The following is a 26520-nucleotide window of genomic DNA, read 5'->3' as shown; positions in this document are numbered from 1 at the left end:
GGGATGACCTGTTCCTTACCCTTTCAGGGAAGGGGGGCTTCCTTAGTATTCTGGGAGTCCTTCAGCCTTTGAGGTGGTGGAGAGAGTCCTTTCCACTCCTAGGAGACTCCTGGCTCCTACAGTATCAGATCCACTCCTTCCCCTCCTCAGTTCTGCGTCTGAGACCTCACTTCCTCCACCGGGGCAGCTGGCCCCTTAGGGCTTCCAGTCTCTTCCACTTGTGAAGTCCAGACTTCTTCCGACATCACCCTAGAGCACCTCACCGAGGAGGCTTCTCAGAAGAAAAGGTGCAAAAGGAGACACCTAGATTCCCCAGAGGAAGTTCTCATAACAGACACTGACTTTGATGAAGAGGAGGAGTGCCCTAGATTTCCACCTGACGTCTCCTTTGGAGACATTTTGGAAGTGCTTCATCAGTGAGGTGGCTGGTCGGCCCCAAACCCCACCCCGGATGAATCAGTGTTCCTGGATGCTTTTGGGACTGGCCCATCTACATCCTGGGTGTCCCCCTGTGCAGACCCCCTAGTGGACTTGGCGTCTGCAGTCACATGGAAGGAACCAGACGCTGCAGAGCCGATACCAAAGAGAGCTGACAGGATTCCCAGTGCCCCTCAGGATAGGTCCCACTGGACAAAGGGCTTTCCAGTAGATGCCATGGTGGTTGCGGCGGTCACCAAGATAGAGCTTGCCCAGGAAAGCTCTGCTGTCCATCCCCCTAACAGGGAGTCTAGGGCTATGGACAGATTTGGAAAAAGGGTGTATTCTTCTTCCACTTTTGTCCTCAGAGCATTGAACTATCTTTCTCACTTTACGAGGGTACAGTGAGGCTTGCTTAAGGAACTCTCTAGCTCCGGCCCAGAGTCCATGATGACAAAGGAGCGTAACTCCTCCTCTTCCCATATGGTCACTCTCCAGGCCATTTCTAAAGTGTCCATGAGGCTCATCTCTCATGAGGTTGAGGGGTACCTCTAGGATGGCCGGTTCTGGCATTGCCATTCGGTGTGATGCCTGGATGCAACTGTGTAACTTTGAACCTTTTAAGGCCTCATTTGTCATTGCCGCCTTTGACTATTCTTCCTCTTTGAACTGTGAGAGTGAGAGAGACATGCCCCCACAGTGAAAAGATGGAAAGACCCTGTCTGCATTGGAATCTGCTTATCTGCTCCCCAAGGGTCCTTTTCCAGGAATCAGCTTGAGAGAAAGAAGTTGTGGTTCAGAAAGTCCCAGGGTCCTTTCCAGGATGCTCATGGAGATTTTCCTCCAAGGGCAGAGGGGGGAATAATTCAAGTGGTAGATGCCACCCATATGGCACTGGAGCTCCACTAAATCGGGGGTTTTAGGATTCTCCTTTGGAGAAGCATTGCCCGACTGACCATCTCTGGAGGCAGTTGAGGGATGTTGCTCCTTGCACCTAAAAACCTGGTTAGCAGTCACAAAGGATGCAAGGAATTGTATCCAGAGATTACTCCATTCCCTTTTTAAACTTCAACCCAAAACAAAAACACCACCTCCCTGATGTTCCACCCAGAGGCAGGTGGCAGCTTTGGAAATTCCAAAGTTGCTTCAAAAGAGTCATCCAGGAGGTGCCCCCCCAGACCAACGCGGATCAGGGATTTACTCCAGATTCTTTTTAGTTCCAAAGAAAACTGAACAAATCAGTGAAACACTCGAAGTTCAGGATGGTCACTGTTAAGTCCATCCTTCTCTTTCGTCAGAAGGATGACAGGATGTGCTCAATAGACCTGAAGGATGCGCACTGTCATATCAAAATGAACAGACGCTCCAGAAGGTGCATTTGTTTCAGGCAGAGAGATAGTCACTACCAGTTTTCTGTGCTTCCATTTGGTTTCACCACAGCCCCCAAGGTGTTCAAGTTCATGACAGTGGTTGCAGCTCACCTCAGACTGCAAGGTTTCCACGTGTTTCCTTTCTGGATGACTGGTTCCTAGTCACACCAACCAGGCATCTACTTTTCCAGGCCAGGGACTTTCTCTTGCAAATGGCACCAACCTTATGGATCACTATAAATTTTCAGAAGTCGCAATTGAAACAGTGCAAATGATAGATTTTATAGGAGCCCATTTGGACACGAACAAAATCCTGGCCTAGCTTCCACCAGGCGAGATTCTTTCACTAAGGTCTGCATATCAGACAAATGCTAACAGTTCCAGTTCCTCCAGCAAATCTTGTTCTCAGGGCTTGGGGCTCTATGGCTGCAACAATAACATTACTACTGACAGCCCTCTTACACATGAGAGTTCTTCAGTGGACATTGTCAGTTCAATGGTCCCTTCTGCACCAACCCCTGAATCATCCTATAAGATTGTCTCAGGTGGGCAGAATTTCTCTGTTGTGGTGGTTTCATGATCCAGAAGTCACACAAGGTCACCCATTGATTTTCCCCACTCCCATCGCCACGCTGACCACAGATGCCTGCCGGCTGGGGTGGGGGGAGCATTACCTGGGAAGGACAGTTCAAGGCACGTGGACTCCTCGGTTGGCCAACCTGCATATCACTGTCCTACAGATGAGGGTGGTGCTTCTAGCTTTGCAAGCACTTGACTCCCTTCTCCCTCTAGGGACAATTGAGATTCAAACCAACAATGTGTCAGTTGTGTGGTACATCAACAAAGTGGAACCAGATCTTACCCTCCTTTTCCAAGAAGCAATGAGTGTGTGGCAATGGGCTCTTTCTACCAACCGGTTTCTAGTTGCAACACACATTTTGGGGGAGCACAGCATACTGGCAGACAGGCTCAGCAGAATCTTATTGTTGCCAGACGAGTGATCTCTGCATCAGTCAGTGGCAAACAGGATTTTCCACAAATGGGGTCAACCTTGCTGCGACCTCTTCACTTCTCCCTCAAGGGCAAGTGCAGCAGGTACTTTGCCCTGATTCCTCCACAGGGACAGTCACCTAGAGATGTTCTAGTCCATGCTTGGCCTCCCGGTCTACTTTATGCATTCCCACCTGTTCATCTGATTCCCAAATTTCTTCAGAAAGCATGCAGGTTGAAGTGCAAAGTGATCCTCATTGCTCCCTTTTGGCCTCGACAAATCTGGTTCACCTTTCTGTGGTCTCATCTGATTTGCCCTCCGTGGACTCTGGAACCCTTTTCAGATCTTCTGTCTCACCCCTCAGGGTAACTATATCTGGATCTTAACCTGAAATTAACTGCATATTTTCTCCAATTCCAATGATGGCTAGACAATCCAGCAAAATGCTGAGGATTCTGATTTCCTCCCATAAGACTTCTACCAGGAAGATTTATAAAAGTAAGTGGAAAAGGTTTTCCATTTGGGCCCAGCAGCATTATCATATTGACCCACTCACGGTGCCCATCTCATCAGTCTTGGATTTCCTAGCTGGTCTGTTTCATTCGAGGGCCAGTTTGTCTACTGTCAAAGTTTAGTTGGCAACCATTTCTAATTTCCTTATTGGAGAAAATGCTGCATCCTTAGCTTCTTGTAGGCTTTGCAAAGCTTTTCTCAGAGGCACGTTTCTTCTTCGTCCCCCTATCAATGATCCTACCCTTCCTTGGGATCTTACTTTGGTATTCCACGTTCTGACTTTACCTCCCTTTGAACCTGGAAAACCGCTAAGTAGCCATTACTTCTGCCAAAGGGGTGTCCAGAGCTTCAAGCCCTATCTTCCAAATCCTCCTATCTTATTTTTTTAAAGGCAGTTACCAGTTACTTTTACATACTAATCCCTCTTTCTTGCTGAAAGTCTCTTCAGTACATACCCTTAATCCATTAACCTCTGTGTTTTTCCCAAATTTCAGAATAAGGTAGAATATATGTTGCACCTCTTAGACTTTTGACAATTGCACTTCTACCTGTATAGAACAACATTTTTCAGAAAATATGACCGTTTGTGGCTTTCTCAGATTCCTTTACCTAGGCAAGCCAGAGTTCATTCCACAAGATCCGTAGCCATGTCTCCACCTTTTTGGTCTAGGGTTTCTTTGGAAGACATTTGTGGGGATGATTCATGGGCAAGTTCTCACAATTGACAAACTTGATATCTTGAGAAATAGGGCTGCTTTTAACAGTGCAGTACTCCAGAATATCCTTCCATAAAGCCACCTATATCTATGTACCTGGGGACTCTGTTTCATAGGGTTGATGGAAGACTAAACAGGTAACATCAGGTAAAGAAGTTAAATACTCACCATAACATTCCATCTGTGTTGTCTGCTTAAGTCTTCATCAACCTCCCCTCCCTCCCTCCTTCCTTGTAGCTGAAGGACCGACCTGATGAATAGTACTAGGACCCTTCATTCCTGTTTTGAGTTCCTGAGCATCTCTTATACTGGGAAAATTAACAGCAAACTCTAATTAACAGCAAACTCTATTTGTGGTGTCTGGGAGGAGCGAGGTAGTATGGGTAGTGTGGGAGGAGCTCTACCTTGGAAGCTTTAACCTGCCAGTGGCCGAGTCAGTTCCGAGGTCTGAACCAAGAGCCACAGGTTTGATGAAGACTGAAGCAGACAACACAGATTATGGTGAGTACATAACTTTCTTTTACTGCTTCCAGGCAGTTTGCATGGTTGCATTCTCTGAACCTCCCAGATGTCAAAAATTAAATTTTTGAGGTCTCCTTTAGATATAGATTTATTAGACACCCCCCCCCCCCCCCCCCGCTGCAGAGGTTATCAGAAAATGTGATGAGGGAGTTAAGCTGATTCAAGGAATCCATTTTCATCCCTTCTCTAAATGTTCCAGGGGATTTTTTTCTGCTCCCTCATCCACGTTTGGCAAGAAACAAAATAAACAGTCTCAGCAGAATGCTGGTAAGCAGATGTTAATAAAGCAATGGCGGGAAGATTCTAAAAGGAAAGTTGGAACCCCCAAGAACAAAGAACAGTCAAATAAGACATATTGACTATTTAAGGGACCTTGCCCCCCCCCCACACACACACTTCCACCCACCCACCCTGGTAGACCAGAAATACTGAATTTTCATTTCTGTCTTACACTGAGCTGGAAGATGCAACAAATCTGCTGGCTGCCAAATCTAGCTCCAATGTAACCCCCCCCCCCCCTTCAGCTACCCACCCCCCCCAGTAATACCATCAAACATAGCCCCCAACTATTACTAGGGAGCAGATCCTAAAAGTACTCTAAGGCTAATAACAGCAATTCGTTGTGTCCCGATAATATCTTAGGGTGCTTCCTAAGTAGCCTGAAGCATGACCTGTGTGGACATCTGAAGTTATCATTTAACCATAACATCTCAACAGGCTTTGTGCCATAAGAATGGAAGACTGCAACAGTCATCCCAAGGGCAGTCCATCAGCAGACCCTGGGAACTACAGACTCACAAGTCTTACTAGTCTCATATGCAAAGCCATAGAAAGAAATTATTGATATGATTAATAATGACATAGTAGGCCTTCAGACATTGGATCCAACCCACTGTGGCTTTATCAAAGGCAGGTCATTCCTACTAAAGCTGGTGGACTCCTTTGAAAAGGTCACCAAGGCAGTGGATGGAGAAGAGTAAAACATACTGCCTACTTTGACCTGGCTAAGGCATTTGATGCAGTACCCCCCTTGGGCATTGTAAAAAAAACTCTCAGAATTGGGCATTGACCCCTGTGTTATGCACTGGATTGCCAGCTGTCTCTCGGATATGATCCCAGAAGTTAGGATGAGGGGACCAACTTCACAAAGAGGCTGGTTACTAGTGGAGTCCCTTGGGGATCTCTGCTGGTTCTGCTCCTTTTTGGCATTTACTTCTCGGAAGTCAAAGTCAATGTCAGAGGCCTCTAGATGACCAAAACTCAATGCCAAGAAATGCATAATAGTAGCTTTTGGGGAAGTCTGCCACCCTAGGAAACTATCTCATAGATAACACACCCTAAGAGTGGACCTTATAGTTAAGATTTGGAACATATGTGGATAGTAATGTAGCTTTCAATCAATATGTGTTTAAGGTAGTAAGCTAATCATTCTATGTTGTTCAACTTGTAAGCAAGGGTGTGTCATCCAGGTCCAATAAGGTCATCATCCTTCTTGATTCATTTCTTATCAGACCTATCACTGAGTACAATGCTTCCTTCTATGTGTACCTAACCAGGCACATGCAGCAAATGGAACATTCACAGAGATACCTCAGTAAAATACAGGGTATAAACAAGATGTCGTATGCAGATCACCTCAAAGCCTTTTCACTATATTCTGTTTCCTATAGACTGTGCCTGGCATACAAGACATCCTTGGATTCCACTGTCATGAGCCTTTTGCAATCTGCAAAATCAATATCATCAAAACTGCTTGATCTAGGGATGTGAACCTTACTTGCAACATAAATAGGACTTGTTGGAGGGATAGTTATGTTGCTCACAGAAATCCCCACCTCTGGAACAGGTTTCCCATCCATGTGAAGCAGAGTTCTTCCCTAACCCTATTCAAGCATAACTTGGAGCAGTGGATGTGAAATCAGAAATTCATCACATGTCTAGCACCTATGTCTCTAATGGACAGAAGCAGTCTATAAATCATATCCTAGCATACATTTTCCCCTTAAAATAACCTATAAGGCTTAAAATACATGCAAGATTAATTCGGGATACATGGTTAGGCTTATAAAGGCCCTGGTGGTGGTTAGCCTAGTAACCACCTATGACTCTCTGAACCTGTGAGTTCATCAGAGTTGTACTGAATTCACTTTCAGTGAATCAGTTACTGAAATTGGTCTTTGCCACCAACCAAGATGCTGATGGCTCTTGATGTTGAAGGTCAGCTGCTAAAATGTTAGTAGCTGTTCAGCAAATGCACTGGCTTACTCACATTTTGGATAGTGGCTTCATGCTTACTTTCCTCTAGCAATCTACTAAAGTTCACAGTCTCTTCCATTCCCTGTCTGTGGGTGTGATGCACCAATCATCTGGCAGTACAGGGACTACCTTACAGAACCACACACAGGACCCTTTTAGCTTTCTAGTACCATAAAGAGAAGCATCTCTTGGAAGACTGCTCCTTGCTCTGGATCTGTTCAGCCAACTGAGCTCAGTTAATAAATTCTATGGAGTTTTTATTTCCTTTCTATTAGTGATTGAATAATGTTCTCTGCTCGTCTGACTGTTTTTTCTTATTAGAAGTTTGGTATATGCTTTGGTTTTACTTGTCTGCACCATATATGTGTTGTAGTGTTTATTTTAAGGTGATTATTGGTTTCTGTGGATTTTTAACCTTTTGTTTTTATCACGTATGACATAGGCAGTCTTACATTTGTATAAGTGGAAAAACAAACCATATTAACACAATTTTAGTTGCAAGCATTATGCATCATAGACCATGTTGAGACAACTGTAGTTGCAAATATTATACTTCACTTATTATATCCAGTCATTATCAATTAGGTATTACATAACTCATTCAAATCCTCCGTTTTTTTTAAACCTCCTTTCTCCTCTGCATATAATATTCCCATAATTCTTATGTAGTTTTTGTTCCTTTCCTTTTCTAATGATCCAATTTGAGTAGCTTTATCGCTGTTATTATATTCACTACTAGCAAAGTTGGTTTAGTCTTTGATTTCCATTTGTAATTACTTTTTTGGCAGCTACCATAATTAGACTCATCAAGGCCTTACTATATGTCTAGGCAATTCTTATTCTGTATCCTACCACAAAAAGATCATTTCCTTAGTTACACCAGTTTGCTCACCCAGTATCTCTGACAAGTCAGTTTTCAGGGAATCTTTAAGGTCTGCCAACTCATTACACTCCCAGAAAACATGTTCCCAGTTGCCTCTTTCTTCCCTGTCACACCTCTAACATTTGCTGTCTACCCGAGGAAAAAATCTTTGGAGTCTACTTGGGATATAAAAATATCTATTCAAACACTTCCAAGCAAAAATCTGAAATAATCTAGACTTTGTTGCATATTTGGGAGATATACATATATCCCCATTGTCTCTTTGTGAATTGCTTATCCAGTCTCTCTTCCCACTCATTTCCAAGCTCCTCTGATTGATTCTTATAGTTGTCATGCATTATTTTACATGCTGTACTAATTATTCCTTTTTAACAGTAGCTTCTGTTCTTGATTCTGTTAAAAACTCTGCCACTGCTGGTCTTTCGTTTAGGACCCCCCTACTTTCTCTTTGCCTTTATTTTGATATCAGTCCTTCATAGGCAAGGCAGTCCCTAACCTGCAGTCCAAATAAATTCCTGCCGTCTTCCCATTCTTTCACCTTTCCCTTTCTAGTTGTTTGCTCCCAGTACCTTGGATCCTTTGCCAATTATTTTTCCAATAAATTTCAGCCCCCTCTTGCCTGTTGTCTGTATCCTTAATTGTAGTCACCCCTATTGGCAGAATCTCTTTTCTTTCCCATGCTGGCTTACTTTTTAAAATACTTTCTACTACTTTGTGAATATAATATTCTGTATAATTATTGTCATTCTCCTTAAAGATCTGCATCCAAAATCCCAGTTTCTCCTTGTTTCCTGAGCTTTTTCCCATGTCATCATCTCTTTCCACTTTGAATTATAGTTTTCTACTTGTGCTATGTATAAGAGCCTTAACTGTATTGCTCTAAAATACCCCTTTAAATCGGGTAATCCTAGTCAGTCTTGTTCGTTCTTCTGGAAGTGTCCATTTATCCCACTTGAGCCTTGCTATCTTCCCCTCCCAGGTAAAATCCTTCGACTCTTTAATTGCTGTCCACAACTTCTCTTCTGGTTAATACTAAAGGGATAAAAAACATTTTAACTGCTTTTATCTTACAATCCATATCCATATAATGAAGCTTTCAGTTTCTCAGTTTTTGTATTGTCTTCTGTATAGTCTCCTGCCACATATCCTTAGCTGCTACAACGGTGTCATTTTTAGTTCATGTTCCTAAATACTTCAATTTATCATGTCCCCATAAATATAGATATTGCTGGACCAGTTTGTGCGTGAGTACATAATTTACCTTTATTGCCTTTGTTTTAGCTTCATTAATTTTGTATCCCAAGAAGATTTGGAATTGTCTTAAAATGTTCCACAACACTGTAATGTCCCTTTTTGATTTTGTCAAGTGTAAAATAATCCCTTGAAATTTGTTTTATGATAATTTCTGATGTTTAGATGAGTTCTGTACTGTGGCGGTCTTACAACCTCATGCCTCCACAGCCGCTAGTTAATCGCACTGTTTTCTGTTGATTGAAAGCTTCATCTGGAAGTTTTATCACGAAAACATGCTGATATTGCAGATGTTCATAGTGTTACACTGCTGCAGTCATTACACTTGGGTTATCCTGCCGTCAGGCGGTTCCCCAGTCGGCCTGAGTTCCAAAGTCTTGGTCCGGCGTCAGTTGCTGTCACCTCCTCCCTGACGTCAGTGCGACGGGGGTATATAAGATGCAGCCGGCGCCATTTTCTTCAGTCTTTCTTGCCGCGCGGTGCCCGAAGCAAAAGCAGTTTGCAAGTGCTGGTCGGCCGTCTCCTGAGATTTTCATTCCGAATCCAGAACCGAAGTCTTCTACAAAGCTAAGTACCCCGTTGGGGAAACTTTTTCTTGCCTCAGACCGATGTCAGTAAAAGTTAATTACTGTATTTTTTGTGGGAAGCAAATACCTCATAAGGATTTCCACTCCTATTGTATCCCATGCTTAGGCCCTGACCACAACGTCACTGGTTGTCTGTTTTGTGCTAGGTTTAACAAGCGCACTATTAAACGTCTGTTTGATTTTGCCCGACATTATTTTGGTAGAAAATTCAATTATACCATGCCGTCGGAACTTCCGACGACCGGAATACACAAAAAATGCAAAGACAAGGATAGGCATCCGAGGCCCAAAACTGACGACGAAGCCTCTTCTAGGCCAGTCGCCTGTTCTCCGGTTTTCAGCGAGGCGGCTTCGCAGCCCCTGATGACCGCTTCTGTAGAACCACAAGCCGCCTCTGACTCCCACGTGGAGATGGCTGGGCCTTTGGACACACAAGTTCTCCAGCCTACCGAGACTAACCTTTCAGAGGGATCCAGAGTAGCTGAGCAACCCACAGCTACAGATGGTGTCTTCAGACCTACTCAGTTAAGCATTAAACCCTCAGCTAAGTCTAAGCCTCCTTTAAAGTCAAAGAAACAAATACAGCATTCTCCAGGGCAGGCCTCCATGCCTAAGAAACAAATGCTCAAAATGGCCGAAGACCTAATCACTCTGATCAGGGGGTCCCATCCCCCTCTTGATAAAAGGCCTAGACAGGATGCAGACTATGACTCATCCGACCAGGTGTTGTCCATCTCTTCTGATTCATCCTCAGACCTAGGATACTCTTTACCCCCTTATGAGGATTCTGATGCTGAGGAATGTATTCCATCAGCCTCACCGCCTGAGGACTACTCCTTCGGGGAAACCCTACATACTATGAGGGAGCATTTCCACTGGGAAGGCCAGGATTATTCAGAATCCAAGAAAAGGTTCAGAGACTTCCTTTTATTACCTCAACACAGACCCCTTGCTATTCCGCAAGTGTTAGATATTGTGGATGATGTGTATACTGAATCCGGCTTAAATCCTGATTCCTTACCTCCAGCCCCTGTTAAACCTGACAGATACTACAGTCCCTGACTCTCATAAATTTCTGTATAAAAGCCCTGTAGCTGACCCCGAAACTATTTCTCAGGGACCCAAAGGAGTTAAGGCTTCATCAGCCAAGAATCCAGTTCCCTCTGACAGAGATTCCAGAGCATTAGACAGATGGGGAAGGAAAGTATATACGTCTGCAACTTTAGCAATGAGAGCCTTAAATTGCCAGTTTCACATGTTAAAATATCAGCAATTTTTACTGTCTCAGTTAAAACAAAAAATGCTTCCAGAATCAGGTCCTCCTAATTTTAAAGAATTGCAGGATTTATTGCATGCAGCTGAACAAGTGGGAAAGCATACTTTGCAATGTGGTTTTGATTCTCTAGAGGCCTCCTGCAGAGCAGCAGTTACAGGCTCTGTCATTAGGAGACATGCTTGGTTAAAAGAACATACGTTACCAGATCATGTTAAAGCAAAATTATTGGATGCACCTTTGCAGCAGGATGTGTTATTTGGAGTTAAGGCAGAAGAGGTACTAAAGAAAATGGAGGATAAGGCAAAATCTATGCAAATGGTGAAGGATTTCTTACAGGTTCAGCCTCCTAGATTTAGCAGGAACTGGCCAACTAAGAACTGGTCCTTTCTAATTACAGACAGACCTCAAAGGGGAAGATACAGACGTCCAAGAGGTAGAGGTCAAACACAAGGTACTTAATGGCCTCGACAATAGGTTGCATCAGGCCAGAAAGAAGGGGAAGACAGGCCCCAATCATATAAAAAACAGCTCCAATGACTTCCCACTACAGCTGCCAAACAAACAAATCCTTCTTGACAGCCCCCTTCGAAGGAAAACTGGCACTCTTCTACCACAATTGGCAAATGATCACCAAAGACAAATGGGTTCTCAACATTGTATTTCAAGGTTACAGGTTCCACTTTCACACACTGCCAAGGTTAAAAGGAATGCCAAATCTGTCACCAAATCAATGGGCAGAGGCTCAAAAACAAATTGCAGCACTCATGGATATGAGAACTATTTAAAAGGTACCATCACAGGAGCAAGGACGAGGATTTTACTCAAGACTCTTTCTGGTACCCAGAAAGGACAAAGCCTGGAGGCCCATTCTGGATCTTTCATCTCTAAACACTTACCTGGATGTTCCGAAATTCATAATGTTGACATTAGAGCAGCTTCTTCCCATGCTGGGCAAGAAAGCTTGGCTTGTGACTTTGGACCTCAAAGTGGCATACCTGCATGTTCCTATCAGACAAAACTGCAGAAGATACCTCAGATTCGTAGCGGGTTCAATGCACTGGTGAGTACCCTAAGTAACTTATTTCTTCATAACATATGCCTATGTGAAAATGTGAAATCTTAGTGTAAAGAGATTAGAATTTCAGTGCTTATAGATTATTTGTTTCAAAGTAGTTTAAAAAGTAATTACTGGGAATGTTTCTTCCATTACAGGCTCTTTTTTCAGTGGTCAAAATTCTAGGAGCAATGAAGAAGTTACATTAATAGGCAAAGCTGACTTGGAGAACCACAATAAAGATGGCGGGTTTTGGACAGTTATCGATGGAACAGTGTATGACATAAAGGATTTCCAGGCTCAGTTTCTGGCTGGAAACAGTATACTTGGTGAGTTGCACATTTGATTTTTAACAGAACAGCACTTAAAATGTGTTTCTTCAATGAGAAGCTCGTGTTGTGAAAAACTGTCAAGCTGGCAGTAACTATGAGCATTTGAGTTTTGCCGAAATTTCATGCAAACAGTTGAAGTTGCAGGCTCATTCCTGAATTGCAGAATATTGTAATATTTCATATGTATTTTTGGCTGTGATAAAGGTAGAAATAATAGTATACCAGATAAATATACTTTTGTAGGTCCATTACTTTCCTTGGTGCATTCACTACGTATGGGTAGGATTTTTGTTTGTGTGACATCTTTCTGTTTTATTTACGTAGAAATATAGTGACAGCTTTTTAAGAAAGTCTGTTAGAAATTGAGGTACTAAGTAAAAAACAATGAGTTAATTATTTGTAGCAAAGTTAGCATTTAAGTTCTGTTTTTCTCACAGTGATAAAATTGATGTTAAGGTGTATTTAACAAAGAAAATAAATTATAGAACGGAAGATGTGTAATCCATGAGGTCTTGTAAAGCAGAGTGGTTATTTAGATGATTTTGTACCAAAGTATTTTGATGAACCCATATGAGAGAGTGTGAGTAGTGGGACGGGTGATGGAAGGACTGGACAGGGGATGATGGGAGTGAGCAGAAGATGCTCCTAAGAACTCTGGGATTCATGGCAGCAGCCATCCCAATACTCCCTTTACCCAGGTTGAACTTGAGGAAAGTTCAGTGGTACCCGAAAACAGTGTGGTCCCAACATTCTCATCTTCTACACACACAGATCCACTTGTCTCACAAAGTAGTTCTCACAAATTCCAACTTAGATATATACAGACACCTCGGATGATTGCAAGGAAAAGTGGGCAAATATTGCCAAGTCGAGATGTGCCATGCTGTTAGACTCCTACCCAAGAAGATTGAATGCTGTAATTAAATCAAAGGGTGCTTCAACAAGGTATTAATTTAAGGGTGTACACACATATGCAACCAGCTTATTGTACTTTTTTTCTATTTTTCCCCCTATCATGTTTGTTTTTCAATTGAATTTTACAAGTTATAGGGCACATTAAAGGTGGGAAAAGTTTTGAAATTATTTATTCTGGTCTCATTTTTTATATCACAAAAACCTGGCATTTTAACAGGGGTGTGTACACTTTTTATATCCACTGCATCTCTAACTCTTCCATGCAGTTGATTTCTCATTCTACCAAAGAGGCGGCTAGAGCAGCGGGCGCAGGCGTTGTCACGAGATGTGGCACATGGATGTGCTTATGTGACTTTGTGGATCCCTTTAAATATTCCTTCCTTAATGCCCCCATAGAGGCCTCTTCTCTTTTTGGCCCTAAGGTAGAAGACACTTTAGCCAGGTGTGAAAAGGATGGTAAGACCTTGTCTGTGGTAGGCATACATTTTTTCAACCCCCCCCCCCCAATGATCCTATTCTAGGAATCAGAGGAGTGGAAAAATGTGGTACAAACCCCCCCCCCCCGAGTGTCCTTTCTGTGACACACGTGGTGAGTCCCCCCTCCCGGGCAGAGGGGGAACTCAACCAGAAAATGCGCCTTCAGAGACAGAAGGGGGGGGGTCCATGTAATCAGGGATCCAGAGATTCCTTCTGTGGACAACCCTATCAGCGCTCCTGAAGAGCGGCCTGATTGCTTACCTCTGGAAGCAGTCGGGGATAATTTTCTCTTTACCACCTTGCCTGGCAAATAGCAGAGACCCGTTTGGAGTCCGGTATGCCGCCGGATTAGGCTTCTCCTTCCAAAATGTCAGTCGTCAGCCCGCAGTTGGGACCAAAGCCGCTTTGCAGCCACAATTTCCGTGGAGACCGACACCAGACGAAGACCGATGGCCACGCCACCAGCCAAAACTGTACCCAGGCCCATTGAATCACTGAGGCTTAAAAGCAAGGCCACTCCTAGGAAACTCCTTCCTTGATGCTCAGTTACCAACAGCCTCCCACCCAACCTGCTCAGTCACAGCAGTTACTTTTGATGGCTGAGGATTTAATCACTCTCATCAGAGGAAACCAGTCTGCTCAAGCTACTCCAGGCAAAAGAAAAATGGACCTTTCTCCAGAAGTGCTTTCAAAGCCAGAGTCAGAGGACTCAGAATTTCTGGACTCAAGACACTGAACAACAGTCCCTGACAGCCTTTGAGGATTCAGATGCTGAGTAATCCATTCCTTCTGCATCCCCTCCTGAGGACCTCTCATTTGGGGAGACCATAAATACCCTCAGAGAGCATTTGCATTGGGAAGCTCAGGACTACCCACAATCAAAAAAGAGATTGAGAGAGTTCCTGGACTTACCACAGCACAATCCCATAGCCATCCCTCCCATTCTGCATGTGGTGGAGGATGTCTTCCTGGAGTCTGGCCTCACCCCTGATGCCCTCTCTCCAGCACCCAGAAAACCTGATAGATATAGGGTGCCAGATACCCGTAAGTATTTATTCAAAAACCCTGCAGCCGACGCACAGGTCATCACTCTGGGTCCCAAGGGGGCTAGGGTCAGTTCCTCCAAAAATCCAATACCCTCTGACAAGGAGAGCAGAGCCTTGGACCAATGGGGCAAAAAGGTATACACTTCAGCTACCCTAGCCATTAGAGCCCTCATCCGCCAATTCCATATGATTAAATATCAACAGAACACGCTGGAATTATTAAAGCAGAACATTTCCTCCTTTACCAGAGAGTACTACTACTACTAGAGAGCTAGGAGATCTGATACACTCAAGCAGCAAAACATTCCCTGCATTGCGGATTTGATGCTTTAGAAGCCTCTAGCAGGGCTGCTGTTTCTGGATCAGTCATTGGGAGACATGCATGGTTGAGAGAACAACCTTTGCCTGATCACGTTAAATCAAAACTTCTGGACGCCCCCTTGGATAGAGAACAATTGTTTGGCCCTAAAGCAGAGGAGGTGATTAAGAAAATGGAGGTTATGGCCAAGTCCATGCAGACAGTCAAAGACGTTCTACAGGTACAACCCCCCTCCCCCAATTTCAGTAGGAACTTTCCCACCAAGCACTGGTCCTTTCTTGCCCAAGCCAAAACTGTGCAAAGGAAAGACTCAGAGATAGGCCCCCCCCAGGCAACAGCACCAAAGCCAGCAGAGGCCTAGACAGTGGACCTCTACCACTCCTAGGCAAGGGAGTTCTAAGTCTACTCCCTACCCTAAGGACTCACTGACTCCCCCGCTCCTCTCTGCCCCCCACATCCACCCCACAGGCTAGGAGGAAGGCTGTCTCTATTCATAGACAAGTGGCAAACCATCACAGCATATCAGTGGGTCCTAAACATCATTTCCCAAGGGTACAAATTCTCTTTCAAAGAGATCCCAAGTTTTTCATGTTATCCAGACATACCAGCAAATCAGAGGACAGAGGCCCTCTGCCAGATTCAAAATCTGTGTGCTCAAAGGGCAGTGTTGCCAGTACAAGAGGAACAAGCAGGGAAAAGGGTTTTATTCACGGTTATTCCTAGTACCCAGAAAGGAGGGCACTTGGCACCCTATTCTAGACCTATCCACATTAAACCTGTCCCTCCTAGTGCCAAAATTCAAACTGCTAACATTTCAAAAACTCTTTCCAATGCTGACACCAAATGCTTGGCTAGTGAACCTAGATCTAAAAGATGCCTACCTCTATATCCCCAAAAGGGAGTCCTGCAGGAATTTCCTACACTTCAGAGCAGGATGACAGCACTTTCAATTCTCCGTTCTCCCCATTGGCTTATCTACTACTCCGAGTCTTCACCAAATGCCTGGCTCCTGTCATTGCCTTTTGCAGACAGAACATATTAGCCCTTTCTGGCCGAGTGTCTCATCCAGATAGACAACAGCGAAAAACTCCTGCAGGATCTCATTTTTGTCCAAACCCTTCTAACCTCTCTGGGATTTACCATCAACAAGGAAAAATCCCAATTCCAACCCATAAGACGGATAACCTTCTTGGGAGCTCACCTGGACACATCCACACAAAGAGCCTTCCTCTCTCCATAAAAAGCAGAGCTTTCTCTCCCTGTACTTTTCCCAGTTAGCTCACAGGACACACCTCACAGCAAGGAAGTTCTTGCAAGCACTAGGGTACACTGCAGCCTGTTGGTGCCCTTGGCTAGGTTTCACATGAAAAAACTGCAGTGGTACCTAAGAAACCTATGGTGTCAACACTCTGTCACTGGAACAACAACTGCCTCTGATTCCCTGCTTAAGGAAGGAACTTCTATGGTGGGCAGAAGTCTGTACCCTCAGCAGGGGTCTACCATTTATTACCCTTCCCCAAGGCCAGACTATCACCACAGATGTTTCAGACGTAGCCTGGGGGCTCACTTAGGAGAAGTGCACTCAGGGCAGCTGGGATCAGAGGGATGTAGCCCTCCACATCATCCTGAAGGAAATGGTAGTGGTGCACAGGGCTATAACAGCTTTCAAAGCCCACTTCAGACCAGGAGTGCTCTTGATCAAAACGGACAACACCACGGTTATGTGGTACATCAACTAGTGGGGGAGGGGACACACTCCTACCCCCCTTGTCATCTAGCCATGCTAATCTGGCAGACAGTCTCAATGATGGGATTACATCTGATAGCCCTGTACATCCCAGGGGATCACAACACCCTAGCAGACCACCTCAGCAGAAGTGTCCTGAACCCCCACAAGTGGCAGCTACACAAGGAGACCTTCCTCATCATCATACACCTCTGGGAGACGCCAGCGGTAGACCTCTTTGCATCCGTAGAAAACAGGCAATTGACCAGGTTCTGCACCAGGGAGTCCCACCCATGAGCTTGGAAGGTGGATGCTCTCTCCTTCTACTGGGGCAGCCTGCTTGTGTACGCCTTCCCTCCCTTGCCCATTATTCCCAGGGTACTTCTAAAGATCAGGGAGGAAGGGCCAAGGGCTATCCTCATTGCTTCGAAATGGCACAAGGCAGCACTGGTACCCCTCGCTCCTCAACCTAACCAAGGAGCTACCCATGAAGCCTGCCTGTCACAAACTGCTAACCCAAGAAAAAGAGTCAGTACTGCATCCAAATCTTCAAACACTCAGCCTATCCGCATGGCTTATACCCTAGAGGCAGATATCAGGCCACCTTTGAGCAAGCAGGTTCTGGATATCATTAAGGAGACCAGAAGGTCCAGCACCCAGAAATCCTACTCCACAAAATGGAAAAAATTTACTGCCTGTTGCCAAGCTAAGGGTACAAACAGCTCCCATGCCACTCTCACTTTGGTTCTAGATTACCTGACAGAGCTCGTGCAAAAGGGATTATCATACTTCTCCATCAAAATTCATGCCTCAGCTATCTCTGCTCATTCCCCCTACAGAACAACCTATGTTCTCCCACCCCCTGTTAAAACAATTCCTTAGAGGTGTATCACACACATAAGACCACCTAGGCCACCCAGTCCATTGTGGGGCATGAACTATGTACTGGAAAAATTGACTTTACCTCCTTTTGAACCAGCTGCTTCAGCAGAAATGAAACACCTCTCTTTGAAGACTGCCTTCCTGGTGGCCATAACCTCAGCCAGGAGGGTCTCCGAGCTGCAGGCTGTCATGGCCATTGAGCCCTTCATTATGTTCCATGCAGACAAGGGTGTCTCTTAGAACCAATCCCTCCTTTATGCCTAAGGTGGCATCTGACATGATCTTTAATCAGGCTGTCCATCTCCCTACTGTCTTTCCAAACCCACAAAATAGGGGGTAAAGGATTTTACATACATTAGATGTGCACAGACAGCTTAGATACTATCTGGATAGGACCAAGTCTTTCAGAAAGACTGACCAGCTGCTGGTCAGCTTCGCCCCAGTGCCAAGGGAAAACCTATATCCAAGCAGACCATTTCTAAATGGATATCACACTGCATCCCCTTCTGCTACTCCTCCCACTGGAAAATACCTTCAAAACCTGTCCGAAGCCATTCCACTAGGGCAGCATCAACTTCCACTGCCTTCCTTAGAGGCATCCTTACCAAGGATATTCTAGAAGCTGCTACCTGGACATCTGTTCACACCTTCACAAAACACTACCAACTGCCTCTTTACTCCAAATGCAGGCTTTGCTTCAGCAGTCCTGCAGGGCATTGTGGCTTCCACTTACAGCAGTGCAAGGCTATTCTGCGACTCCGTCCCTTCATTTCTTCCACCCACCCTATTTTTCAGTTTTGGGAATCTTCCCATGAGTGATGACTGCAACAGTGAAACACAAAGAACGTAGTACAGTTGTGTACACTTACCATAAATGTAGATGTTCGAGTGTATTCACTGTTGCAGTCCTGTTTCTCTCACTCCTTTCTCCTTTTTATTTCCATCAGGTAGGATAACCCACAAGTGATGACTGCAACAGTGAATACACTCGAACATCTACTTTTTTGGTAAGTGTACACAACTGTACTTTTTTTTTACATTTCCTGGATGTGCAGCTCCAACTAAGTTTTTTCTTGCATCGAACCAAGACAGTTGAAGATCGGCTAGTTATTCATCTCTTTTTCTGTCAAGATGGGAAAGGGGATGTCTGAATTAACACTTTCCCACTGGCTTTTGGAATGTCTCTCTCGTGTACAAAGAGGTGTGTTACTGTCTAAATCTCCGAAGGCTCATTCAGCTAGGTGTGTAGTGGCTTTGACAGTCTTCTTTTCCAGAGTACCTCTTGATGAACATATGTGCTTGGTCCACTGTCCATACATTCAGTTCACACTACAAACTAGGCATGCAGTCAGGATCAAGAGCCTTCTTTACTTCAGCTTTGATCCAGAATTTCCTTCCATGAGACCTCCAAACTGTTACTGTAGCTGGAGACTCTATCCCATCCATTGAGGAATGACTAGAATAGACAACATCAGATGAGAAAGTTACGTACTTAACGATAGATCTGTAGTGTCTGCTTCCATCCTTACTCAGCTTCCTGCCCTGCTTCCCTAGTCCTATTTTTTATTTCTTGACACTCTGTGTTCACTCCTGAAGTGATCTGGCTGTCCTAACCTTAGCTACCATAAAGTTGTATTTCAAGATAACAACTATCAATTGGTCTATTTTCCTCAGCACTGTGATGTTAGTGCTTTCTAAAGTCTTTTTGTATTCCTGGGGTTAGTTTACTGCACTTTGATGTTACAGGCAAACTCAATTTTAGTTAAAGTTGCTCATCACAAAGGGATTATGGTTAAGAGGAGGAGCCTGCACACTGGATCCAAAGCTTGACAGTGGCTGGACTCAGATTTGACTTGGAGCCGAAGTTCTATAATTTCAGGAAGGAAGGAAGTAGACACCACAGATCTAGTGTTGTGGTAAGTAATGCATAGTTTTCATTTTTACCCTCAACCATTACCTTTGTGATCTTTTCAAAGAAATCCCCCTGATTTACTAAGCATGACTTACCTTTGAAAACCAGACTGGATGGGGTCCAGTGCCTGACGATTTTCTGTCACTGTTACTCATTTCCATGATAATTCTTTCCATGGCTTTGCATACAAGACTAGTCAGACTTAATGGGCCTGTATTTCCTGGGATCTGTTGAAGGCCTCCCCTTGTGCAGAAGGATGACCATTGCAGTTCTCCATTCATGTGGCAGAAAGGCTTTAGAGGATATAGTTAAATAGTGACTCCAGTGGCAATAAGTCATATTTCAGGCTGTTTAGGAGGCACCCTGGGATATTATCAGGGCCCATCAAAGCTGTGTTCTTGACCGTAGAGAGGGCAGCTAGGACCTGCTCCCTATTTGATCGTTGGCAGGGTTATGTTATATAAACTATACGGGTCCTGCCTTTCCTTAAATTTCACTCTTCTTCCCGGGCATTATTCTTGATGTAGTATTCCCACAAATTCCATTTATTTATGTGTGGTTTGCTTTATCCCCTTTTCTATAGATCTCACCTACCGCTCTTTTATAGAATTCAGTTCGTTTAGAATTTGAATTTTTTTTTTTATTTTATTTTTTTTTTTTTTAGTAATTGCTTTTTTCGCAGTCAATATAATTAGTAAGGCCTTGCTTTTATTTAGGCAAATCAGATACTCTGTCCTAGCTCAAACAAATAATTTGTTTAGTTAAAATCATTTGCACCCTCAACATTTCTGACAAAGTACTCTGCAGAGAATTTTTAGTCTGTCAACTTGCTCTTTCTTTTGGCTTTTCCCAGTTAGGGTTCGCCACAGCGGATCACCGGTCTGCTATTGATTGGCAGTGGATTTTTGTGATGTTGAGTTACCAGCCTGGTGCCCAACCTTCACAGAAGGCACAATGCATACTCACACACCTACCTGCGTGTCTGTAAAGTTCACTCGACCACAGGGAGGACATGCCGACTCTGCACAGAAGGCACTCCAGCCAAGAACAGAATCAAAGAACCTCTTGCTATGAGGCAGTAATGCTAACCACTGCCCCACCGTGGCCCATATTCCCAGTTTTCTCCCCCTCACTCTTTCACATTGCACCTCTAGTAGTTTCTTTTTACCCAAGTAAAAATTCTGTGAAGTATGCTTGGGGTATAAAAATGCCTATACAAGCATGTAAAACTTTCTGGACTTTGCATTCTTGGAAGCAGTACAGATGTCTTCCACTGTTATTTTTTATATTGCCTTTCCATTCTGTCTTCTAATCTTTTCTAATATCATCTTATTGATTCTTATGGTTGTCATGTAGTATGTTATATGCCTTATTAATTCTAAATTCAACTAAAAGCTCTACCAGAGCTGGTCATAAGTCTCCCCTGTCCATTTTCTTTCTTGTACTCTTATCAGTTCATAGTAGGGAAAACAGTTTCTAACCTGCAGTCCAAACTTCCGCTTGGCCTCATTACTTGCCCTCTCCATAGCTATTTGTTCCCAATAACTTGGTTCTTTTGCTACTTTTTAACAACAATTTCCAGATCCCCCTTGTTTGTTTCCTATGCCCCTACTGCAGTCATCCCTGTTGTTAAATGTTTTTTCTCCATTGCCATGTTTTATTTCATACAATATTTTTTGTTTGTATATGGTTGGTTTTCTCCTTAAGTGCCTACAAAATCCTGCTTTCTCCTTACATCTTGAACCCCCCCCCCATCATCATGACTTTCACTTTGATTTTGTAACCTTTTGCTTTTGTTGTGTATATGAACCTTAACTGTGTAGCTTTAAAGTATCCATTCAAATCAGGTGGTCCTAAACCACATTTCTTCTACGAGAAGAAATACGTTATCCCATTTAACTCTTGGTCACTTTTCCTCTGAAATAAATTCCTTCAACACTTTATTATAGTCACAGCTTCTCATCTGATAAAAATGCCTTTGCTCTCTATCTAAAACTAAAGTAACCAACAATTGCCTCCTTTTTTCCTGTGAGATTCCCCTTCTGCATTACTTTCCCTTTGACAGATTCTGTAAGTAATTTGTGTGATGTTTTCTCCATCTCCTTCTCTATTATTTCTACCCTACATGTAATTTGTGTGATGTTTTCTCCATCTCTCTCTCTATTATTTCTACCCAATGTGTAATTTGTGTGATGTTTTCTCCATCTCCTTCTCTATTATTTCTACCCAATGTGTAATTTGTGTGATGTTTTCTCCATCTCCTTCTCTATTATTTCTACCCAATGTGTAATTTGTGTGATGTTTTCTCCATCTCCTTCTCTATTATTTCTACCCAATGTGTAATTTGTGTGATGTTTTCTCCATCTCCTTCTCTATTATTTCTACCCAATGTGTAATTTGTGTGATGTTTTCTCCATCTCTCTCTCTATTATTTCTACCCTATATGTAATTTGTGTGATGTTTTTTCCATCTCTCTCTCTCTCTCTATTATTTCTACCCTATATGTAATTTGTGTGATGTTTTCTCCATCTCTCTATTATTTCTACCCTATATGTAATTTGTGTGATGTTTTTTCCATCTCTCTCTCTCTATTATTTCTACCCAATGTGTAATTTGTGTGATGTTTTCTCCATCTCTCTCTCTATTATTTCTACCCTATATGTAATTTGTGTGATGTTTTTTCCATCTCTCTCTCTCTATTATTTCTACCCAATGTGTAATTTGTGTGATGTTTTCTCCATCTCTCTCTCTATTATTTCTACCCTATATGTAATTTGTGTGATGTTTTCTCCATCTCTCTTTCTCTATAATTTCTACCCTACATGTAATTTGTGTGATGTTTTCTCCATCTCTCTCTCTATTATTTCTACCCTATGTGTAATTTGTGTGATGTTTTCTCCATCTCTCTTTCTCTATTATTTCTACCCTATATGTAATTTGTGTGATGTTTTCTCCATCTCTCTCTCTCTATTATTTCTACCCTATATGTAATTTGTGTGATGTTTTCTCCATCTCTCTCTCTCTCTTATTTCTACTCTATATGTAATTTGTGTGATGTTTTCTCCATCTCTCTCTCTATTATTTCTACCCTATATGTAATTTGTGTGATGTTTTCTCCATCTCTCTCTCTCTATTATTTCTACCCTATATGTAATTTGTGTGATGTTTTCTCCATCTCTCTTATTTCTACCCTATATGTAATTTGTGTGATGTTTTCTCCATCTCTCTTATTTCTACCCTATATGTAATTTGTGTGATGTTTTCTCCATCTCTCTTATTTCTACCCTATATGTAATTTGTGTGATGTTTTCTCCATCTCTCTCTCTCTATTATTTCTACCCTATATGTAATTTGTGTGATGTTTTCTCCATCTCTCTCTCTCTCTTATTTCTACTCTATATGTAATTTGTGTGATGTTTTCTCCATCTCTCTCTCTATTATTTCTACCCTATATGTAATTTGTGTGATGTTTTCTCCATCTCTCTATTATTTCTATCCTGTATGTAATTTGTGTGATGTTGTCTCCATCTCTCTCTCTATTATTTCTACTGTATATGTAATTTGTGTGATGTTTTCTCCATCTCTCTCTCTCTATTATTTCTACCCTATATGTAATTTGTGTGATGTTTTCTCCATCTCTCTCTCTCTCTATTATTTCTACCCTATCTTTAAGCTCCATTTTCTTGTTTCCCTTTTCCCAAGCTATCTCTTCTAAAGAACTACACATCTTCCCTAAAAACTATTGAATCATTTCCACTACCCATTCTTTAAATTCCTCTTTTTTAACAAATAAGTAGGAAAGCACCAATGTTTCATTTTTTTACCTCATTACCTTGCATCTTTGCATTAATATTTATTGGTATGTGGTCTGAAATAGTTATTGGATGTTTCTAAACTTTCAGTTAAATACCTATGGCCCTGTGAAGTGTAATTTCTATCCAGTCTAGCTGAGTTGTGGTACCTTGCACATTCTGTGTTTGTGCTAGCAAATTTACATTTTCCATTTCAAATATACTCATATGTCTTCAGACATCTACACTTTTTTGTTATTTTTTTTCTTCTAGGTCTCCTTCATGCATCCTCACTGTTTAGTCAGATTCCAGACCACATCAATAAATATTCCCTAATTAAGCTCCATAATAGTAGTTTTAGGTGGAATATAAATGCATACCAGTATAATCTTCCTTCCCTGCTACTAACATATTACTAAATCTGCCATTATTGTCTGTCATTTCACCATCTCGTACTGTTAGAGTCTCTCTCAAAAATCAGTATTACTTCCTTTTCCTTTATCCTTTATATTTTGCTGAATAAACTATTTTGCCAAATCTACATGCTTATGTCTGTCCAAATGCCTCATTGGCCCTCTTCAAAAGGAGCCTTGATGATTGGATAGGAGAAAGAAAATTCACCCCTGGGATCACGTCAGTCGCCTTGCTAGACAGGGGTCCAGGGAAGTAAATAGTGTGGGAAGAAATAGCCAGGGAATTGTTATGGCTAGGCTTGTATAGGCCCTAGGGCCGATAGCCTAGTACCAACCTATGAAATGTATCTCATGTAGCATTGCTATTTGTATCCTACTGTTGCCTTTTGTCTGTACCTGCAGTGCCATTGACATTCCATGATAAGTTTGTCCAATCTCATTTTCCCTCCCAGATGTGGAAACAAAAGCTTGCATGCTTTCAGTGAACTGATGTTTAGCTATAGGAAATAGTGCACTGGGGCATACCTCTCAACTGGCCAGGTATTCACAGAATGTCCAGATTATTGTTTCATATTGTTGGTTCATCATAAAATTTGTGGTTTATAGCAAATAATTGAAGATTGAGGTCAGTAAATAATTGCAAACATTTGAGTTTCAGACTTCATATCTTTCATAAAATGCATGACAGTGCAAAATCTATTATTCTAGCACCTTTCTAAGTTTATAAGATCAGTATTTAAAAATTGTGCCTGATTATGGTCCTTTGGCTTTGTCCAGATTTCTTGCACTAAAAGGTTGAGAGGCGTACACTGGGCTACCCTTAAATGAATAAACACAGTTGTGCACTGTTGTACTTGGGCTGCTAGGAATGCCACTACTTTCAAAAGTATTCACTTCTCTCCGTATCAAGCTTTCATTTATTTTCACTGAATTGCTTGCCATTTACCCTTTATACACTAGTCATGATGTACTCTGAGGCATTTATACAAGAAACATCTTCAAACACTTCCAGGTTAATTGCCTGCACTTGAAGACATATTGACCACATCTGATACTTGATGAAAAAAAAAAAAACAGCTAAAAGCTGTAGAAATGCAAAAAACATCTCTTTTTAAATACTAGACAGCTCTACAGTTTTATGCCTTCCATTTTCTAGCCTGTTTACATGGAAGAATGTTTTTGTTTGCAATATCAGTTAAGACCATTTGTCTATACTTCCACTTGTATAAAAATGGGGATTATTATAGCAATAACCAACAACTGGGTATGGTGTATTCGAGATTTACCTATGGTTGATGTGGTTTAATCGAGAGGGTGCAGCTAATATACAATGACAAATTGCTAACTTTTCTTAAAAAATGTCTTTGTGTAACGGCACTGTGGGGTTCTGCTTTCATTCCATATCTTGCTGTTTCCTTGATGTACTGTGCATGCCTATAGGGCTTATGTTTCCACGCTTACGCAGTACATCAGTGCTTTTAAAAAAAAAAATTGATATCTAGGTATTTCAGAGGTGCGAGAGGGGCAAAAGTACAAGAAAAATCAGGTATGTTTGTTTAGATGTTCTTCGTGTTTCACTGTTGCAGTCATTACATTTGGGTAATCTGCTGGCAGGTTGCCCTCAGTTGGCCTGTATTCCAAAGTCTTGGGTCCTGCTTTAGTTGCGGTCTCCTCTTCCATGACGTCAGGTCGTCAAGGGTATAAAACATGCAGCTGACACCATTTTCTTTTGTCTTTCTTGCCACGCGGTGCCCGAAGCAGAAGCATTTCGCAAGTGCCGGTCGGCCAACTACTGAAATATTCGAGTTTGAGTTTCAGAACCAAAGTCTTCACTAAAGCTAAGTACCCCGTTGGGGAAACTTTTTTCTTGCTTTTTACCGATGTCAGAAAAAGTTAATAATTGTATTACTTGTGGGAAGCAAATACCTCATAAGGATTTCCATTTATACTGTATTCCTTGTGTAGGCGCTGATCACAACCTGCTTGACTGTCGGTTTTGTGCTAGATTTAACCAACGCACTATTAAGCGTTGGTATATTTTTGCATCAAAGTATTTTGGAAACAGATTTAACTACCCAGAAATGTCGTCGGATAGCAATCCGACTACCGGAGTACATAAAAAACGCAAAGAAAAGGACAGAGAAAGGCAGTTGAGATCCAAAACCGACAACAAAGCTTCTCCTAAGCCAGTTGCCGGTACTCAGTGAGGGGGCTTTCGCAGCCCCTGATACCCGCTACCTTCGAGTCGCTGGCCTCTACCGACAGCCATGTAGAGTCCGGCATGCCTCCAGATACTCAAGGTATTGGACCGACAATTATTTTCTTTTTTTTATCAATTTTAATTACGAACATCTTGGGACAAATTCTTTGTCCATAATTATTTATAAACATATATTTGATTTTAATTATCAATGAATTGGCCAAAAATACATTAGAAAAGCATAATGAATTATAAGAACGTTGAGTATATGTTTGCATTTAATAAATAAATGTTGTCGGTTACTTAGCAACGGCGCTTACATTTTGGCGCCAAAGAGAGCATTTAAACTTTTTACTTGTAGAAGATCTGTTTGTCTGAAGAAGTCCCACAACTTGTGGGATGAAAAGCGCTTAACCTTACAGTTTAATAAAGTGTTTGTTCCTTCTTTTACAAGTAGTTTGGTTTACCAGTATCCTGAATGCAAAACTAATGTATGTTTGCATAGCAACAACTGGATTATCGATTAAAGGACTTTTATATTTGCACTGCTTAATTGAACGTCCAACTGCACGTACTTGGGCAAAAACAGAAACGGAGTGCTGTTTAAAGTATTTTATACACGTAAGTGTATATGAGGGCTGTTTCAATTCAAAGGGACTTTTTATTGCTGC

The 26520-nt window shown here is 42.4% G+C and overlaps 1 protein-coding gene across 1 annotated transcript in view; it reads left to right on the top strand.

The window, feature by feature from the left end:
* Positions 1–26520, top strand: part of HERC2 (HECT and RLD domain containing E3 ubiquitin protein ligase 2) — a gene marked incomplete in the record, with an annotated part of 3551743 nt that overhangs the window by 1089114 nt on the left and 2436109 nt on the right. The window contains 1 exon segment of the mRNA XM_044072055.1: positions 11995–12165. Within this exon segment, the coding sequence (XP_043927990.1) occupies positions 11995–12165 (171 nt within the window).

The sequence above is a fragment of the Protopterus annectens genome, chromosome 5.part0 (genome assembly GCF_019279795.1).
Source record: "Protopterus annectens isolate FY-2018-M chromosome 5.part0, PAN1.0, whole genome shotgun sequence".
Classification (NCBI taxonomy): Eukaryota; Metazoa; Chordata; order Ceratodontiformes; family Protopteridae; genus Protopterus; species Protopterus annectens.
The sequence above is the reverse complement of the archived record's forward strand: the minus strand, read 5'-3'. Positions and strand labels throughout refer to the sequence as shown.